Here is a 19872-nt window from a genome sequence, read left to right on the forward strand (position 1 = left end):
GGGAGTCCTTAGCTATCCCAGCTCTCTCCTTTGATGATGACTTGGGAGAAGAGAGCTTGGATGTTGAGGTTGCAGGACCGAGTGTGGAAGAAGCTGCACCTCCACAATCGACCGCTATGGAAGCTCCAGGGGAACAAGAACAAAGTGAGGAGCACCGAGAGACTGCAGCACAACCAGCGCGCAGGGCAACCCCGACACAGGCCAGAGGACGGGAAGATGCTGCCACACCACCAGTGAGGACCACCACACCAGTGAGGCGTCGAGGTACCCTCCCCCCAACAAGGAGAGAGACAGAGTCCGAGATGTCCGGGGCTGTCTCCGGACTTCTCGGGATTCTTCAGAGCCACCAAACTCTCATAACCCGGCAGTTGCAAGATGAGGACAGGGGCCATATCATGGAGCAGTACAAGTCCCACATCACTTCACTGCAATGTGAGCTCGACGCTGTACATGGGCACTACAGGGATGAGCTTAAAATGATGCATGAGATGCACAGAGGAGAAATCGACCAACTGCGTGCGCAGCATCATCAGTCGGTGGGCCAGCTGCAGAACATGATGCAGCAAATGCATCAACAAAGCAAGGAACTACTGAAATTGCAGGCACACCCGTGTTTTCACACTGTGATGTCTCTAATACCATATTTGGAAAAGGTGCCTTCCCAAAACATGATGGCGTGCCATTCCACTTTGCTGGAGGTGATCAAACAGCACATGGACACGCCATTATTGCAACCACCAATTTTTAGACCCCCACAACCAACAGCGGTGCCCACCTGGCAATCATCACAGATGTACACCGGCTACAGAGGCAGTCAATATGGGCCACCGCTGTCAGGGTCCAGCTCATCCACGACCAGCACCCAAGAGAGTCCAGATTTCCAGGCAGCAACTCCCACCTTTTCTAGTAGTGGTGCCGATACAATTTGAAAAAAAAAGTCAAATTGTTCCTGGACATGCTCCTCTGAATACCTCCGATCCTCGGAGGAAGGATACCATCACAGGGCTTTTTAGCCCAACCTTTTCCCTGCCCCATCTCCTTCAACCAAGGTTCAGAGGTGTTCAGATGACCATGTCAGGGAACTTTTGGTTTTGCTGGACTTGAACTTTAGGGCCTGGTGTCCCCGAAAGACACTACCTGGGTCACAACCTTGTGCCTGTTGCACTGCACCTGTAGTCCTGCACCTGTGCCTTTGATTCCTCTTGTTCCTTACTTTGTTGTTCCTAATCACTTGCACAAGACCCTTGGAGCCATGGGTGAAGGACACCTTCACTGGTCGGTGAGAGGCCTAGCCTTTTCACTGACCTGTGTCCTTCATCCATGGCTCAGAGGGTCCTGTGCCAGTGGTTAGGTTTTAGAAGCACTAATAATTTAGGGCCTGGTGTCCCCGAAAGACACTACCTGGGTCACAACCTTGTGCCTGTTGCACTGCACCTGTAGTCCTGCACCTGTGCCTTTGATTCCTCTTGTTCCTTACTTTGTTGTTCCTAATCACTTGCACAAGACCCTTGGAGCCATGGGTGAAGGACACCTTCACTGGTCGGTGAGAGGCCTAGCCTTTTCACTGACCTGTGTCCTTCATCCATGGCTCAGAGGGTCCTGTGCCAGTGGTTAGGTTTTAGAAGCACTAATAATTTAGGGCCTGGTGTCCCCGAAAGACACTACCTGTAGTCCTGCTCCTCTGCCATCGGTTCCTCTTGCTACTCACTTTGTTCTTGTTCCTAATCACTTGCACAAGACCCTTGGAGCCATGGGTGAAGGACACCTTCACTGGTCGGTGAGAGGCCTAGCCTTTTCACTGACCTGTGTCCTTCATCCATGGCTCAGAGGGTCATGTGCCAGTGGTTAGGTTTTTGAAGCACTTCAATTTATTAGGGCCTGGTGTCCCTGAAAGACACTACCTGAGTCACAACCTTGTGCCTGTTGCACTGCACCTGTAGTCCTGCACCTGTGCCTTTGATTCCTCTTGTTCCTTACTTTGTTGTTCCTAATCACTTGCACAAGACCCTTGGAGCCATGGGTGAAGGACACCTTCACTGGTCGGTGAGAGGCCTAGCCTTTTCACTGACCTGTGTCCTTCATCCATGGCTCAGAGGGTCCTGTGCCAGTGGTTAGGTTTTAGAAGCACTAATAATTTAGGGCCTGGTGTCCCCGAAAGACACTACCTGTAGTCCTGCTCCTCTGCCATCGGTTCCTCTTGCTCCTCACTTTGTTCTTGTTCCTAATCACTTGCACAAGACCCTTGAAACCATGGATGAAGGACACCTACACTGGTCGGTGAGAGGCCTAGCCTTTTCACTGACCTGTGTCCTTCATCCATGGCTCAGAGGGTCCTGTGCCAGTGGTTAGGTTTTTGAAGCACTAATAATTTAGGGCCTTTTGTCCCCAAAAGACACTACCTGTAGTCCTGCTCCTCTGCCATCGGTTCCTCTTGCTCCTCACTTTGTTCTTGTTCCTAATCACTTGCACAAGACCCTTGGAGCCATGGATGAAGGACACCTTGACTGGTCGGTGAGAGGCCTAGCCTTTTCACTGACCTGTGTCCTTCATCCATGGCTCAGAGGGTCCTGTGCCAGTGGTTAGGTTTTTGAAGCACTTTAATATTAGGGACTGGTGTCCCCGAAAGACACTTGGGCAGCTATGCCCTGCAACTCTTCCAGCACAAAGTTGGTGGTTGGTGTTCCTTAAAACTGACCGGGCTATACCATAGATATGTTATTTTTTGTCTTCCATGTTGGAAGAATGTTTCCACGTTGGAAAGTGGTTGTTTTTGCAATAAAAAAATTTGTTTTTACATACCTCAGTGTGATGAGTAGTTGTTCTTGTGGTGTGACTGCTCTCCTGAACGTGGTATCCTTCTTCCTAAGGTCATCCTTCACCATCTCCAAAAGAGTATCAAACCTGTCAGGAGATGGAAAGGAAGAAGCTGTAAAGTATGTTGTGGGACAAGGTGTTGGGTGGAGGATGGGGGAGGTGTGTTTACAGAGGTTTGGGAGTGTTGTGGAGGGTGGGGGTGTAGTGTATAGCTAGGTATACAGGGGTGTGGGGGTCAGGGTGGTGTGTTTAGCTAGGTATACAGGGATGAGGTGTTGTGGGGGTGAGGGTGGGGTGTTTAGGAATGGTGGGGGTTGGTGTATTTAGGCCTATATACTTACAGGGGAATAGACATCCGAGTGTAGCTGTAGAATTTCTGTGGGTGTCGTCTGAGGTCCCGGTAGAGGGCCTGGAACTCTCCCTTCCTCTGCCTCCTGGCTAGTAGAGGGTGCACCCACCATCTCCTGCGAGGAGCACGCCTTCTCCCCACATAGTAGTAGGTAAACAACAGGAAGGAGAGAATTCCCAGGTAATAAGCGTAAAAAATGACTGGATCCATGGTCCCAACTGCTGTCTCTGTATCCAAGGATGGTCTCCACACGTCCAGCTGTCTCCAACAATGACCCCAGAGCTTCTGCTGACCTCCCAGAACCCCAGGTATTTATACAGGTTGTTATCTCTTTAAGAATCCGGATCCGGACCGCAACCGTGTTCATACCGCACGGAAACCGTATGCAACCGGACCGGATCCGGACCGGATCCGGACAGGAACCGTACGGTTCAGGTCCGATCCGGCTCCGGTGCGGTCCGGACATCCGGTGCGGTTTTCGCAAAACCGCAAGTGTGAACGGGGCCTAATATAAGCATGGAGATAAAGACATGTGAACAGTGGCAAGCAGGGCCGGTTCAAGTAACAATTGGGCCCTAGGGCAAAATTAGCCTGGGGGCCCCCCGAGCAAAAAGCGTCATTATTATAAACAACCAATGAGGACAAGCACCATCAAAAATAATCAAAAAGATAGTATGATCATATATTAATTTATATCAACCAGGAGGGGATGTGCTAATTGGGCAATTGAAGCACATATAACTATAAAAGAAGAAAAAGTACCCAATCAGAACAGCACCAACCACTCCAAGATAATGATTTCAACAACAAAAATAATAATATAGAAATATTTATTGGTAAATAGTAAACATCATTAAAAACATTTAAAAATCACTCAAGGTGATAGCAGCAGCATACATAATGGATAATCAATTTAAATATTGGTTAATATTAGTAACTCACAAAACCTCAAAGTATAGCCTTAAGAGTATCAGCCTCAGTCACAAAAATAGTATTATAATAAACCACAAAAAAACGGGTATCATATATATATATATATATATATATATATATATATATATATATATATATATATATATATATATATATATATAAAAATTCATGATCCACAATTCATAATAATAAAGTGAAAAATATTGCACAATTGCCCACCAAAATTAAATAAATATGATGAGAGACAAGAGACAAACAAAATCTCAAGACCCGTAATGAGATCAATCAATCACCCAGAAATTGTGTAAGAGTAGGTAAAGTGACAGGCTCAATACTTACAGGCAGAGGAAGGAGGAAAAATGAACACCGCTGTCTTGCCTTAATGCATCACGCGGGCACGACCCGCTTCTGAGAGGGCCTCTCTCTGAGGCGGGTCGTGCCCGCGTGATGCATTAAGGCAAGACAGCGGTGTTCATTTTTCCTCCTTCCTCTGCCTGTAAGTATTGAGCCTGTCACTTTACCTACTCTTACACAATTTCTGGGTGATTGATTGATCTCATTACGGGTCTTGAGATTTTGTTTGTCTCTTGTCTCTCATCATATTTATTTAATTTTGGTGGGCAATTGTGCAATATTTTTCACTTTATTATTATGAATTATGAATTGTGGATCATGAATTTATATATATATATATATGATACCCGTTTTTTTTGTGGTTTATTATAATACTATTTTTGTGACTGAGGCTGATACTCTTAAGGCTATACTTTGAGGTTTTGTGAGTAATATTAACCAATATTTAAAGAGACACTGAAGCGGAAAAAAAATGATGATATTATGATTTGTATGTGTAGTACAGCTAAGAAAAAAAACATTAAGATCAGATACATCAGTCTAATTGTTTCCAGTACAGGAAGAGTTGAGAAACTCCAGTTGTTATCTCTATGCAAAAAAGCTATTAAGGTCTCCGACTAACTTAGTCGTGGAGAGGGCTGTTATCTGACTTTTATTATCTCAACTGTAATTGAACTGTTTACTTTTCCTCTGCTAGAGGAGAGTTCATTACTTCACAGACTGCTCTGAAAGACTCATTTTGAATGCTGAGTGTTGTGTAATCTGCACATAATATAGAATGATGCAATGTTAGAAAAAACACTATATACCTGAAAATAAAAATATAAGAATATTTTCTTTGCTGCTAATCTTCTAGTAATTATTCATAGTACACAACCAATTCATTATATCATATATTTTTTTTCGCTTCAGTGTCTCTTTAAATTGATTATCCATTATGTACGCTGCTGCTATCACCTTGAGTGATTTTTAAATGTTTTTAATGATGTTTACTATTTACCAATAAATATTTCTATATTATTATTTTTGTTGTTAAAATCCTTATCTTGGAGTGGTTGGTGCTGTTCTGATTGGGTACTTTTTCTTCTTTCATGGTCAAAAAGCATCATTAGAGACCCTTTGTTGCAGCCAAATTTCCCTCCTGGGCTGGCTACTGACCCTCCCCCAATCACCTCCCAACTTAACAGACTCTGCAGAGTCCCTGGGGAGCAACAGTTAAGATAGGGGAGGGACACCTTGGGGGCCCCTACAGGTTCTGGGGCCCTGGGGCAATTGCCCATTTTTTCCTATGGTAGCTCTGGCCCTGGTGGCAAATGTAATGAGGTGGACTGGTTGAAGCAAGGTGTATTAGCAAGAATGAGGAATGAAAAATAGCGAGGCTCACCTAAGTAATAAGATGAATAAGGCCTGGGGACGGCTGCATTGGCGCTCCTGCGCCCGTCCAACTAGTTCCGCCGAAGCTGCTGAAGGGACTGGCACGAGGGGACTGTGAGAGGAGTGGGAAGGCTCTATAGGACTCAAAACTTCCCCCCTCCTTAGGTAAGTATCTGTGATTTTTTATTTAAATACGCTTCTGGTTTGCTTCAACAAAACATTTCACAGTTTCGGTACACAAAAAGTTGATTCTGCCCAATTTTCTCTGGATAAATGGGGACTTCTCAGAATTATAATGATGATTATAATGTTGGGTAATATTTCTCTGTATCCCTCCTTACTCTGTAGCTAGATACACTTGTTCAATTACTGTTGCCCTGTCTAATGATGGCTAATTTGTACAGGTGACTTCTTTAGGAATCAAGCTATAGCCAAGTAGCCTGTTGTTTTCTGTGGAGAGGGGAATGCAAGGACAATAAAAAATTAAAAAGTGATGGCCAAACAGGAGGCACCAGAAAATAGTGCTTGTTTGCCATTTGTCATTTAGGAGTCTGATATGGTGGATAGCTAAGCTAAACAATATTGGGGAACATCTCAGATGACACTAGTTTTTCACTTGAGATCACCATGCTCAGGGGGCTCCTCCTTTTCGCTCTCCCCAACTTCAAGTGCAGCCAATTAGCAAAAAAAACCTCTCTTGCTATGTCACCTCCTCCCACCATGCAGAGTAGCGAGTAGCGGAAGCATGTGTAACTTTTTCCAGCTTCCAGGTGATGCTTCACAGTAGAAAACTCTCTGCTGGCTCCCGATAACATGACCCGCATGGGGTTTGGGGGCCCTATGCTATCATTTTTGCAGGAGGTATTAAGTCTAGTTATGCCCCTGCCACCACTGATCACCTCAGGCAAAGGAAATTTTTGTTCTGTATATAACTTTCATCTCCTTCTCCCTCTCTCTCCCCCACACTCTCTGTCTCAACCTTCTCTCAGGTACTGAAAACAGTTTTGAAACGCTAGATCTGAAATATGAGAACATCTCCAACCCCTGGAGCCCGGGAGACTTCATCATCCAGTCCCGCTTAGACCGTGTCCCAAGGACCAGTGAGAAACAGGCCGCCTTCAAGTTTGGTTCTCCGACCCCCAGATATTTGGCGTTTCAGAACCCCTCCAAGAAGAACAAATGGGGCCATGAAAAGAGCTACCGGATCCAGCACAATTCTCACGCCCACAGCTTGCTTCCTCGGGGGTGGGGAGCTGAGAAAGGAATCGCTTGGTCCAGGTAATAAACAGATGGGGGAGCCTTAGGTGAGGGAGGGGGGGAACTGACCCCCTCCCCACTGATGTGCTCCCACTTCCTGGCCCCTTCAGGCTAATGGGGGGGGGGAGCGGAAGGGGGGCAGCATCCATTCCTCACGAGTTTGCCTCAGGTTGCAAAAAATCTAGAACTGGCCCTGTACATGTCATGTCTATGGCTGCTCACATTTGTTTTGCTATTGATATTAATCAGTTTGGCCAATAAGAAATCAGCTTCCGCTAATTTGAGCAATGGTAATTACTTTTTTCAGTCAGATCCATCAAGATGGCTGACCACTGCCAATGCGAAAAAGATAAAGTGTTATAGAGTACCCAGTGATGGGACTGAAAACCAGAACCACTAAGACTTTCAAAGAGATGATTTGCGTATTCACCCATGATGCATTATGAGTCAAGCTCATGGAACCTTCATATAGCTTGTGTGTTAGGAAGGCAACATTGTGGTTAGTACAATTTATTCAGTAGAGGGTTCATTTTAAACCCAACCCAACTACAAAATATTAGTGGTTTTCGAACGGGTTATTTCTACCTGACCAGTCCTGTTATTTGGTGATTCTTAAATGCATCTCCACTTCTGATGGTGCAGGACTCAGCCAGAGCAACTCCCTGAACCAGTGCCGTAACTTCATTTCGTGGGACCCCCAGAGAAATTTTGATGGGGCCCCCAATGTTCAAACCCCTCCTGTTGCCTCCCCTTAGTGCCCTTCATGGCCTTGGGGCCCATCTCACAAGAGTCATAAAACAAGTGTAGGCACAAAAACACCTGATCTGAAGGATGGTCCCCTGTATCGGAAGAAGGAACAGTTAGTAGTTGGGGCCCCCCCACAGCTCTGGGCCCACCTGCGACCAGGGCCGGGCCGAGGCATAGGCTGGAGAGGCTCCAGCCTCAGGGCGCAGTGTAGGAGGGGGTGCACAATTCATTCAGCTGTCATTCCTAATTGCTTATGAAGCAGAAAGAAATAAGAAAAGGGGATACATAGCAGTGACTGCAAGCCAGATAACTAGATATTAAGGTGTTGGGGAGGTTGTGGGCCCTGTGGCACCTCTTAGTCTAATAGCAATCAGTGTGTGACAGCTGAGGTGGGAGGGATGGAGGGGCGCACTTTGGTGTCTCAGCCTTGGGTGCTGGAGGACCTTGTCCCTGCTCTGCCTGCGACCACTAGTTACGCCCCTGCCCTGAATTTATGTTGTCCCAACAGAGCCCTACCCTTTCTGGAAGCCAAGATTGGAGGCAAAAGGCCTGTGATTTGTTGTTGTTTTTTTTATTGCGAACGGCTCAGAGATCAGCTCATCTTGTCTAATTGGGATCATCAACGATATTGTAATGAATTTAACTTTGCAAAATCAGATGTCAGGATCCGCACCATCTAAAAAATGTAATTAATTATAGCTCTTTAAAATCCAAGGCAAGTATAGAAAGTATGCCGGGTCACCATGACGCACAGCGTTTCAGAAGAGGTTCTTTCATCAGATAATGCCCAAACCCTATCTGATGAAAGAACCTTGTTCTGAAACGCCGTGCATCTGATTTTGCAACTGGTCCCTGACTGTATACTCCAGGGAAGATCACAGCACATCTCTGTCCACTGGTGCAGTCACAATTCAAAACTCAAATGAATTTAACTTGGTGCATAATTCTTTGTAATATGTATCCAGATCAGAATTGTACCAATTACTTTTTGGGCAGAAGCACTTTCTCAGTGTGGGACCATTGCTTAAAGAGAACCTGAACTGAAAATTAAAAGTCAAAATAAACATAAACATGTCATACTTACCTCCTGTGTAGTTTACTCATCAATCTCTTTCTCCTCTCATGCGTCCTGTTTATCCACAAATATCTGTGGAATTCTCTGTCCTCCATTTTGAAAATGGCCATTACCCCATAACAGCTTCCTGGTCAGCACACAGTTAAACTGTAACATCGCCCACTTGAACCATAGGGAAACATGGACATTAACTTGCACATTCAGTTGTAACTGACAGCTGGTGATATATATAACTGACAGCAACTGATATATTTCAGTTCTGACAAAATATTGTCAGAACTGGAAGGGATCACTGTAAGAAGAAAATGGCGAGCTTCCGAGAGGAACTGATGGTGAGGTTAGTATGGAATATTCATTTGCAGCTACATCATGCATTTATTTTCAATAATTTTACTCAGTACAGGTTCCCTTTAAACCAAACTTGAAGTGAAAAAAAGCCTTATGATAAAATGAATTATATGTGTAGTACGGATAACAAATAGAACATAAGTAGCAAAGGAAAGAGTCTCATATTTTTATTTTCAGTTATACAGCTTTTTTTTTTTTTGTAGAACATTCTGTCCTATTTGCAGTTGTGAAACCACACTCTGTCTTTTGAGCTATAAAACAAAAGCAGAAATAATGGCCCCTTGAACTCTCCTGCAGTAAAAACCTTATCTCAAACTGTCTGTCACTGTTTCTTCGCTATCTAAGTGCTTCAGAAAACAGGACTGTATTCGACCCAGTTGGGTTGAAGTGCTCAGAGACTTTTTGTTTGCCGCTTATGTTGTGTTTCTTAGCTGTACTACACCTACAATTCATTATCTCACAAGTTTATTTTCACTTCAGGTTTGCTCTAAAAATGATTCCCTGTTCCGCTGGCTGTGATTATTCTCCATACTGATTTAAATGGGGTCCGATGCCTTAGGAGTGCCGTAGCATCGCGGGAGCCTTGCATGGGCTCCAACTTGGTAGATGGAGAAGGGCGGGGCATTAGCACATGATATAAAGAAGAAAGCATGATGGGAAATCAGCATGGCACAACTGGGAAGCATAAACAATAAACCAAAAGGTGGACCAGACAAACACAGCAAAAGTGCTGATACATCCCCAGAATGAGGCCCCCCTATGCTGGTTTGCCACACTTGCCTGTTGGCTCTTAGGTCTCCCAAAATAAAAATTAATATATGTATAAAATATTAATACAATATTAGTATAAATAAATATAAGTAAATATATATAAATCTATATATATAAAATCGTATGTATTTACATTGTAGGCTTTATTCACAAAGCCGTGCTAACTGTTTAGCACGGGTGTGCTAAACAGTTAGCACGTGAAGTGCTGTTCGCTGACTTTTGCGCGCACAAAGTGCCGCGATTCGCACGATCGCAGACTTTTGAGCGCGCAATTTGCTGCAAATTGCGCATGCAAAAGTCCGTGATCACGCGAATCGCGGCACTTTGCACGCGCAAAAGTCCACGAACAGCACTTCACGTGCTAACTGTTTAGCACACCCGTGCTAAACAGTTAGCACAGCTTTGTGAATCAAGCCCTATGTGTGTATCTATGTATGTGTCGCGATCACTCGAAAACGCCTTGACCGATTTGAACGAAACTTGGTATACAGATCCCTTACTACCTGGGATGATATGTTTTGGGGGTCTCGCGTCACCCCTGCACACCTGGGCGGAGCTACAAACAGCCAATCAGATTTCACCCATTCATGTCAATGGAAAAAATGTAAAAGGCTGCCACAGTAGTCAAGCCAGAGTCCCCATACTTGGCACAGTTGGTCACTTGGTGGCTGGGGTTATAAATCCAGGAAAAGTGGGAGGAGCATAAAACAGCCAATCAAATTTCAGCCATTCATTTTAAATGGGAAAATGTAAACTGCAGCCATTCTTACACTGTCAATCACAGGGTTCTCAAACTTGGCACATAGGAATTTAATGGTCAGAAAAGTGGGTGAAGCCTACAAAAGACAATCAAAATCCACCTGTTGATTTTCAAGGGGAATATTTAAACTGCTTCCATTCTTACACTGTTAATGGCAGAGGCTTCAAACCTGCTACGGTCAGTCATTGGGTGACTGGGGTCCAAATTCACTAAAGGGGACTGGGCCACAAACAGCCAATCAGATTTCCTTGGGGGATAAACTGCTTCCATTCACACTTTTTTGATGCCAGGAACCTGAAAGCTCACAAATTTGGTCATTGAGTGACTGTGTGTAAAGGTTACAAAAAGTGGACAGAGCCAAATACACATTTCACAGGGAAAATATAAACTGCAGCCATTCTTACACTGTTAATGGCAGGGTTCTCAAACTGTGCACAGTTGGTCACTGGGTGACTGGAATTGATATTCACGAAAATGGGTGGAGCCTACAACAGCAAATCAAAATTCACCTGTTGATTTTCAAGGGGAATATTTACATTGCTGCCATTCTTACACTGTTAATAGCAGGTGCCTCAAACCTGGTACAGTTGGTCACTGGGTGACTGGGGTTCAAATTCAGAAAGGGGGCGGAGCCAAAGACAGCCAATCAGATTTGTTAGATTGTTTTCAGCCATTCTGTTATTGGCAGGGTTCTCAAACTTGACACAGTTGGTCACTGGATGACTGGGGCTAATATTCAAGAAAGTGGGTGGAGCCTACAACAGGCAATCATAATTCATATATTGATTTTCAAGGGGAATATTTACATTGCTGCCCTTCTTACACTCTTAATAGCAGGGGCCTCAAATCTGGTACAGTCAGTCACTGGGAGACTGGGGTTTAAATTCTTAAAAGGGTGCGGGCCACAAACAGCCAATCAGATTTGTTTAATTTCAGTGGGAAAATGCAACTTATGATGCCAACGACCCAAATCTCATAAACTTGGTCATTGAGTGACTGTATGTCAAGGTTAGAAATAGTGGTTGGAGCCAAAAAAAACTAACTTTTTACTTGGGAAAATATAAACTGCAGGTATTCTTACACTGTTAATGTCAGAGGCCTCAAACCTGCTACAGTCGGTCATTAAGTGCCTGGGGTTCAAAATCACTAAAGGGGCAGAGCCACAAACAGCCAATCAGATTTCTTTGCTGGATAAACTGCTTCCATTCACACAATTTTGATGCCAGGAACCCAAAAGCTCAAAATTTGGTCATTGAGTGACTGGGTGTCAAGGTTACAAAAAAGTGGGTGGTGTCAAAAACAGATTTCCCTGGGGAAATGTAAACTGCAACCCTTCTTCACTGTTAATGGCAGGGTTCTCAAACTTTGCACAGTTGGTTACTGGGTTAATTCGGAAAAGTGGATGGAGCCTAAAAAAAAAAATCAGAATTCACCTGTTGATTTTCAAGGGGAATATTACAATTCTGCCATTCTTGCACTGTTAATGGCACAAGCCTCAAACCTGGTACAGTTGGTCATTGGGTAACTGGGGTTCAAATTCAGAAAAGGGGCAAAGCCGCAAACAACCATTCAGATTTGTTTCATTTTACTGGGAAAATAGAAATTATTGAGGCCAAGGACCCCAAAGCTCACAAACTTGGTCATTGAGTGACTGTGTGTCAAGGTTACACAAAGTGGGTGGAGCCAAAAACAAATTTCACCTTGGAAAATATAAACTGCAGCCATTCTTGCACTGTTAATGGCAGGGTTCTCAAACATTGCCCAGCTGGTCACTGGGTGACAGATTAATATTCGGGGAAGTGGGTGGAGCCTATAATAGCAAATCAAAATTTACCTGTTGAACCTGTTGATTTTCAAGGGGAATATTTAAATTGATGCCATTTTTACACTGCTAATAGCAGATGCCTCAAACCTGCTACATTTGGTCATTGAGTGACTGGGGTTCAAATGCTGGAGAGGGGAGGAGCCACATACAGCCAATCTGATTTGTTTAATTTCTATGGGAATATTCAAATTATTGATGCCAAAGACCCCAAAGCTCACAACTTGGTAATTGAGTGTTTGTGTTAGGGTTAGTAAAAGTGGGTGGAGCCACCACCAGCCAAATACATACCTGAGCAACGCCGGGTCATCAGCTAGTATATAATAAAAAAAATATATATTTTTACCGCGATTTTTCAAATGTATTGCATATGCAAAATTGTGATCGCGTAAAAAAATAGTGACAAGGCGCAATCGCTAGCGTTTAGCAATTGCAAGTGGAAAAGGGCCCTTCCAGCTGACCTGCAGGCTCACGGTGGACCAAACAACGTGAAGGAATTACACGGCGAATATCAAACATTCCTTGCTCTATCTTCTATTTTTAACTTCTTCCTTTACAGTGCACTGATTTATTTTTTTCCACTTACTACTCTCTTCTGGTAAAGTTCCTCTATAAGTGTGTAAGACTTATGTGTTGTTTGATCTGCAGGTACAGCCTGGCTGTGACCAGACACAGCGACTCTGAGCAGTCCAGCAGCAGCCTCTATGCCCAGTGTAATCCTTGGGAGCCGCTTGTCTATTTCGAGAATTTCATCCGCAACAACGAGGACATTGTGAACAAAGTAAGTGGCGTTCTGGGACGGCTTTTCACACAGCATTTGCTTATCCTTATAGGACATCTAGCAGCCATGATGGTCCAGTGGCTTTACTGTTATTATTGCATCCATCTGAAAATGGCGCCTGCGAATAATGGCGCACGGTGTTGCCGCTAATCCGTTTGCCGCTTATCGCTATTTAACGTTAAAGACTTATTGTTATTTAACGTTAAAGCCTTATTGTTATTTACCGTTAACACACAGAACCCTCTCTGTACCTATCCCTAACCCCTAAACCCCCCTGGTGGTGCCTAACCCTAAGACCCCCCTGGTGGTGCCTAACCCTAACCACTCCCCTGGTTGTGCCTAACCCTAACCACCCCCTGGTGGTGCCTAACCCTAAGACCCCCCTGGTGGTGCCTAACCCTAAGACCCCCCTGGTGGTGCCTAACCCTAAGACCCCCCTGGTGTTGCCTAACCCTAAGAACCCCCTGGTGGTGCCTAACCCTAAGACCCCCCTGATGGTGCCTAACCCTAAGACCCCCCCAGTGGTGCCTAACCCTAACCTTGACAGTGTTACATTAAATTCATTCCCCGTTTTGCAGTTAAATTACGTCTGCAGTTTGGCTTATGTAGGACGCTATTGATAAATAACGTTAGTGTGTGCCACTATTGATAAATAACGTTAGTGTGTGCCACTATTGATAAATAACGTTAGTGTGTGCCACTATTGATAAATAACGTTAGTGTGTGCCGTTTTTCTTCTTTTTTCCCTGTGCGCCATTACTATGCAGTACTAACGATAAATAGCGATAAGTGTATCTTTTTAATGCGGCGACATTTTTATGCATAGGCGCTGTGCGCCATTATTCACTGATCCCGTTATTATTATTTAACCCCCTCTCGACCGCCTAACGCTGATCGGCGTCAGGAGGGTGGCAGCCCCAGGACCACCTAACTCCGAAAGGCATCAAGTCCTGGGGTGGGGTATTGCAGGAGATCGCTCGCACGCTCCCCTCCGTCATCAGTCTCCCAGCAGCGATTGCCGTCTATTTACATTGTACAGCGCTGCAATCTATGATCTGCGATTTGCTGTGAGTGACACGGCTGTCCCCAGAGAGGCTCAGGAGCGATCGGCTCTCATAGGCTGATGCCTATGATAGCCGATCGCTGTGATTGGCTGGTGGGGGGAGGGACAGTGGAAAAAAAATAGTAACATTTATTTTTTTTAAAAATGACAATAAAATCATAAAAAAAAAATGCCTGCAGCAGCGATCATAGCCCACCAACAGAGAGCTCTGTTGGTTGGCAGAAAAGGGGACAAGATTAATTTGTGTGCTCAATTGTACGGCCCTGCAGCGAGCAATTGAAGCAGCAGAGCACCAAATTGTAGTTTTATTAAATATCAGAATCAGGAGGGCTGAAAACTGCATTGCACCATCCACAACCCAGATTAAAAGGTTCCAATAACTTGTCCACCACCATAATCCAACAAAACATCTTTGGAGCCAGAGCTTTCTGTCATGCTGCCCCTACCCTGTGCAATGCCTTGCCAAACTTAATCAAGACAGCTTCAACCCTGGACACTTTTAAATCAAAACTGGAAAGCCACTTGTTTGATCTGGCATTTATGATCACATAACTTGTCCCCCTGTACATATCACTATTTACTGATCTGAGACAAGCTTATGGACTTTGGCTTCTATATGGGAGAAAAGCAACTTTACAAATGATCAATTGTCGTTAAAAAAGTTTTTAGGTTTTGTATGAGTTTTGAGGAATGAAATGCTACTTAGGGCCCTGTGGCTTTTAGCTACACCTCTGTCAACATGAATCCTTCACACTCAATAATATTTTGTAACCACTCTGTGTTCTCATTGTTCAGGATCTTGTTGCCTGGGTGACTGTTGGCTTTCTCCACATCCCCCACTCTGAGGATATCCCCAACACCTCCACCCCCGGGAATGCGGTGGGATTCTTCCTCCGACCATTCAACTTCTTTGATGAGGACCCATCGGTTGCCAGTCGCTCCACAGTCATTGTGAGGCCCACAGACAACACTTTCAGTAGAGTTAACATCGAACGATGGACCTCTGATGTTGTTGGTCAATGTGTGTCAGATGCTCCCTTCCATTATAATGGCACCTACTTCTCTGTCTGAGGCCTGAAGCCACCCCACTGATGTTTATAAAGCAGGAGAAGGTCAGAGACACAGGTGGACTACATGACTCTCTGTCCATCATTTACATTCAGTGGAAATGGTAGACAATAGATTTGTTTTCTATAGAACATGCCAGAGTTCCAGGATGGAGGAAGTCTTGTTTAGAATAACATAAGACTGCTTGCAAAGCTGCCTTTGTAAATTGAATGAAATGAAGGTTTGGACTCAGTTGTGTGGTTGTTTATATGATGTCCTGAGTCCAGGAGGTAATGGCAGAGGAGGGGATGAACCGGCAAGTAGCAGAATATGATTTAAATGCAGAATAATAATAATAAAAATAATAATAAATAATAAATGGCACATATTTCCAAGTTCTGCTACTTACAGCTCCAATAATTCCGGTCCAGATCAGGCCAAATAAGCCAAACAAACTAAATTTCCCAACGTTAAACACAAATCACCAGGGCCATGGAGTCGGTACAAAAATCATCCGACCCTGACTACACAGTTTATGACTCCAGGTACCCAAAATTGCTCCAAATCCTGGACTCCGACTCTTTAGTCTAATATTTATCAGGGCTGTGGAGTTGGTACAAAAATCATCTGACTCCAATTCCTCAGTTTATGAAGCCACTGACTCCGACTCCAGGTACCCAAAAATTACTCTGACTCCTCAACTTCAACTCCACCGCCCTGCAATACCTACCCCCCCAGCCCCCCATTTTGCTTACCTCCCGACTTTCACCACCACGTTGACTATGGCCTTCAGTTCTATCTTACAAGATCACGCCTTTTCATTGGACCTACAGAAATCTTAAAGAGACTGTAACAAAATTTTGAGCCTTATTTCTTCTATCCTGTAAGTTCCTATACCTGTTCTAATGTGCTCTGGCATACTGCAGCCTTTTCTAGTTGCACTATCTCTGTGATAAATCTTATCTTCTTTCCTCTGTCGGGCTCAGGCTGGAATGTGTGGAATGTGTAGCACTGCTTGTGATAGGCAGAAGCTTTACACACCCTCTCCAAGCTCTCCTCTCAGCCTATCACACTCTGGTTAGCAGCCATGTCTTTTGTTTGTAAACACTGCCTAAAACTGGCAATTACAAGCCAGTATTGCAGCAGGGAGTGGCAGAAACAGCACAGAGGGGCCCAGGAGAACATAATGAATAGAATGGTATGCTTTTTATTGTAAGAATTTTAGAGTACAGATTCTCTTTAAGAAGTCCAGTCATTGCATCTGTGTGTAACTCATTAGTAGAAAAAATAAACTTGTTAGTCTTATCCGGTCTTTTCTTTTTGTTCTGATATTGATGTTGTCTTTGTTTAGAGCAGACTTGTCCAACCTCGTCAACTTGCAAGGCCAGAGGTTTTTTTGGAGTTTGCGTTGTGGTGGGCTGGATAAAAAAATATAAAATGTTCTTGTGGCAAGAAAGTTGGATGCTATGATTGATTTGATTTGTATCCTCTTTTCAATGCAGAAGACAACTGACCAATGTCCTTAGGGGCCTCAAGGTCAGGGACTGCAGAGGGTATGACAATTTCACCATCAGCACCGTACTTGGATGTAAGGGACTTCACAATCGTTATTGCCAAGAACCCCATTTTTCCGAAAGAGATCCATGGCAACAAAGGAAGCTTAAAAGAAACCAGAGCCGGCGATATGTAAAGATTTGATACTTACACGGGGCTTTCTGCAGCCCCATAATCACGTGTGAGTCCCTCACCATCCTCCTGCGGTCTGCCGTTCAGCCGCGGTCACCCCAGGTAACAGGCACAGTGGTGTCAGTCGCTGCCCTGCCCTGTTACCGGGGCTGATCGCGGCTGAACGGCAGACCACGGGAGAATGGCAAGGGACTCACACGTGCTTATGGGGCTGGAGGAAACCTCGGGTAAGTATCAAATCTTTACATATCGCTGGCCCTGGTACACTTTAAAGGGAACCTAAAGCAAAAAGTATACAGAGGCTGCCATATTTATTTCCTTTCAAACAATACTAGTTGCCTGGCAGCCCTGCTGATCTATGCGGCTGTAGCAGTGACTGAATCACACACCGGAAACAAGCATGCAGCTAATCTAGTCAGATTTGACAATAATGTCAGGAACACCTGATCTGCTGCATGTTTTTTCAGGGTCTATGGCTGAAAGCATTAGAGGCAGAGGATCAGCAGGGCTGCCAGGCAACTGGTATTGCTTAAACTGAAATAAATATGGCAGTCTCCATATCCTTCTCGCTTCACTTGTCCTTTAAACATTCCTTGTGTGGAATGAGAGTGTAGTGCCTAAGAAGCCTTTGCCTAAAACCAGCACTGATTGGAGGAACATATAACATGACCTGGGGAGCCAGGTGGAATCCCCTTGCCATCAACTGGCCATCTTTGTTACAGAAACATCCATTGTTCTGCTTATAAAGAAACACTTTGTATAGCAACAGTAACATCCCCATTTCTCTATGCAGTACACAGCCAGCGGGTGACTTTGGCCAGTGGGGCTGGGTATGAAAATGTAAATTTGACAGTTAAAGAGAAACCATGACCAAGAATTGAACTTCATCCCAATCAGTAGCTGACACCCCATTTTCCATGAGAAGTCTTTACCTTTTCTCAAACGGATCATCAGTGGGCTCTGTATGGCTAATATTGTGGTGAAACCCCTCCCACAGTGTGATGTCAGGACCATGGTGCTGACATCACACTGCGGGAGCCTTGTTGCATTGTGGGAAATAACAGCTGTTTCCAACTGCCAAAAAAACAAGCAGCATCTCCTTCCACTGACATCACCTGCCAGCAGTAAAAATGCCATGTAATAAAGGTCAGAATGTAAATCAGGGAGAGGAAAGATTTTACAATGGGAAAACACTTAATCATTTATACATAATTATTGTAAAAATTAAGCACTTTTGTTCATTACGCTGTTTTCACTGGAAATGAGACGCTCGCAGTTTTTTCTAATATAGATCAGTTATCTCTGTACACTACAGATGTTCAAAGCTGTCCCTTGTATTTGAGATAGAGATGGTTAATGAGATGCTAATTATTGCAGATCGCATTAAATTTATATGCTAGCCGCAATTATTAGAATTTCATTGGCCATCTTTAAAGAGACACTGAAGCGAAAAAAAATATATGATATAGTGAATTGGTTGTGTACTATGAATAATTACTAGAAGATTAGCAGCAAAGAAAATATTCTCATACTTTTATTTTCAGGTATATAGTGTTTTTTCTAACATTGCATCATTCTATAATATGTGCAGATTACACAACACTCAGCATTCAAAATGAGTCTTTCAGAGCAGTCTGTGAAGTAATGACCTCTCCTCTAGCAGAGAAAAAGTAAACAGTCCACTTACTGTTGAGATAATAAAAGTCAGATAACAGCCCTCTTCACGGCTAAAGGCCCATACACACGTCGGATTTCCGCGAACGACGGGTCGTTTGAACGTCCCGTCGTTCCGTCGTTCGCCCGCTAAATCGGGCGTGTGTACAGGCTGTCGTTCGCTTGATAAGGGTAAGTTTGAGCGATCGGCCCGTGTGTATGGGCCTTAAGACTTAGTCGGAGAGCTTAATGGTTTGTTTGCATAGAGATAACAACTGGAGTTTCTCAACTCTTTCTGTACTGGAAACAATTAGACTGATGTATCTGATCTTAATGTTTTATTTCTTAGCTGTACTACACATACAAATCATAATATCATCATTTTTTTTTCGCTTTAGTGTCTCTTTAAGTTGACATATGATTTGTACTGGGGCAATAATAAACTAGTATAACGTTTTTATCTATCTTTTTATAATAATTCCAATGTTTGTATAACGCTTTTCTTCTTTTGGACTCAAAGCGCTTAAGAGTTGCAGCCACTAAGGGCGCGCTCAAGAGGCCAACCTGCAGTGTTGGGAAGTCTTTCCCAAGGACTTCTTACTGAATAGGTACTGACCCTATCCAAGATTCAAACCCTGGTCTCTCAGTGCCCTTAACCAGTACACTATCTAGCCACTTTATGCATACCCAAATTGTATTGGCTTTTCATGCTGCTGCATGGCACTGAGTGCTTCTCGCTTTTCATATGCCTTACGCCAGGGGTCTCAAACTCAGTTTACCTGGGGGGCCGCAGGAGGCAAAGTCAGGATGAGGCTGGGCCGCATAAGGAATTTCACAATCGCGGCGCATCGCCGCCTTAGCCGCCCCTCTCACTCTTCCTTCACAGAGAGGGGCGGGGAGAGGCGGCGATCCGTGCGGCGATTGACGTGAGGAGGGGCAGAGCTGAAGCTAAAAGCTCTGCCCCTTCCAGGAAATTCCGGCGGATTTCCCCCGGGCGATTTGGGGGCTCTGCAGCCCTCCTTTAGTGGCGGGGATGCG

The 19872-nt window shown here is 44.3% G+C and overlaps 1 protein-coding gene across 5 annotated transcripts in view; it reads left to right on the top strand.

Moving 5' to 3' along the window:
* LOC137518086 (diamine oxidase [copper-containing]-like) overlaps nt 1-16800 on the top strand; it is a 146713-nt gene extending 129913 nt beyond the window's left edge. For all 5 annotated transcript variants that reach the window (XM_068235386.1, XM_068235384.1, XM_068235388.1 and 2 more), the window contains exons 3-5: nt 6814-7102; nt 13253-13385; nt 15244-16800. In XM_068235386.1, the coding sequence (XP_068091487.1) occupies nt 6814-7102; nt 13253-13385; nt 15244-15519 (698 nt within the window). In that variant the 3' untranslated portion in view covers nt 15520-16800. The remainder of the gene's footprint in view (nt 1-6813; nt 7103-13252; nt 13386-15243) is intronic.
* The last annotated feature ends 3072 nt before the right edge of the window (nt 16801-19872 follow it).

Source organism: Hyperolius riggenbachi, chromosome 5 (genome assembly GCF_040937935.1).
Source record: "Hyperolius riggenbachi isolate aHypRig1 chromosome 5, aHypRig1.pri, whole genome shotgun sequence".
NCBI classification, from domain to species: Eukaryota; Metazoa; Chordata; class Amphibia; order Anura; family Hyperoliidae; genus Hyperolius; species Hyperolius riggenbachi.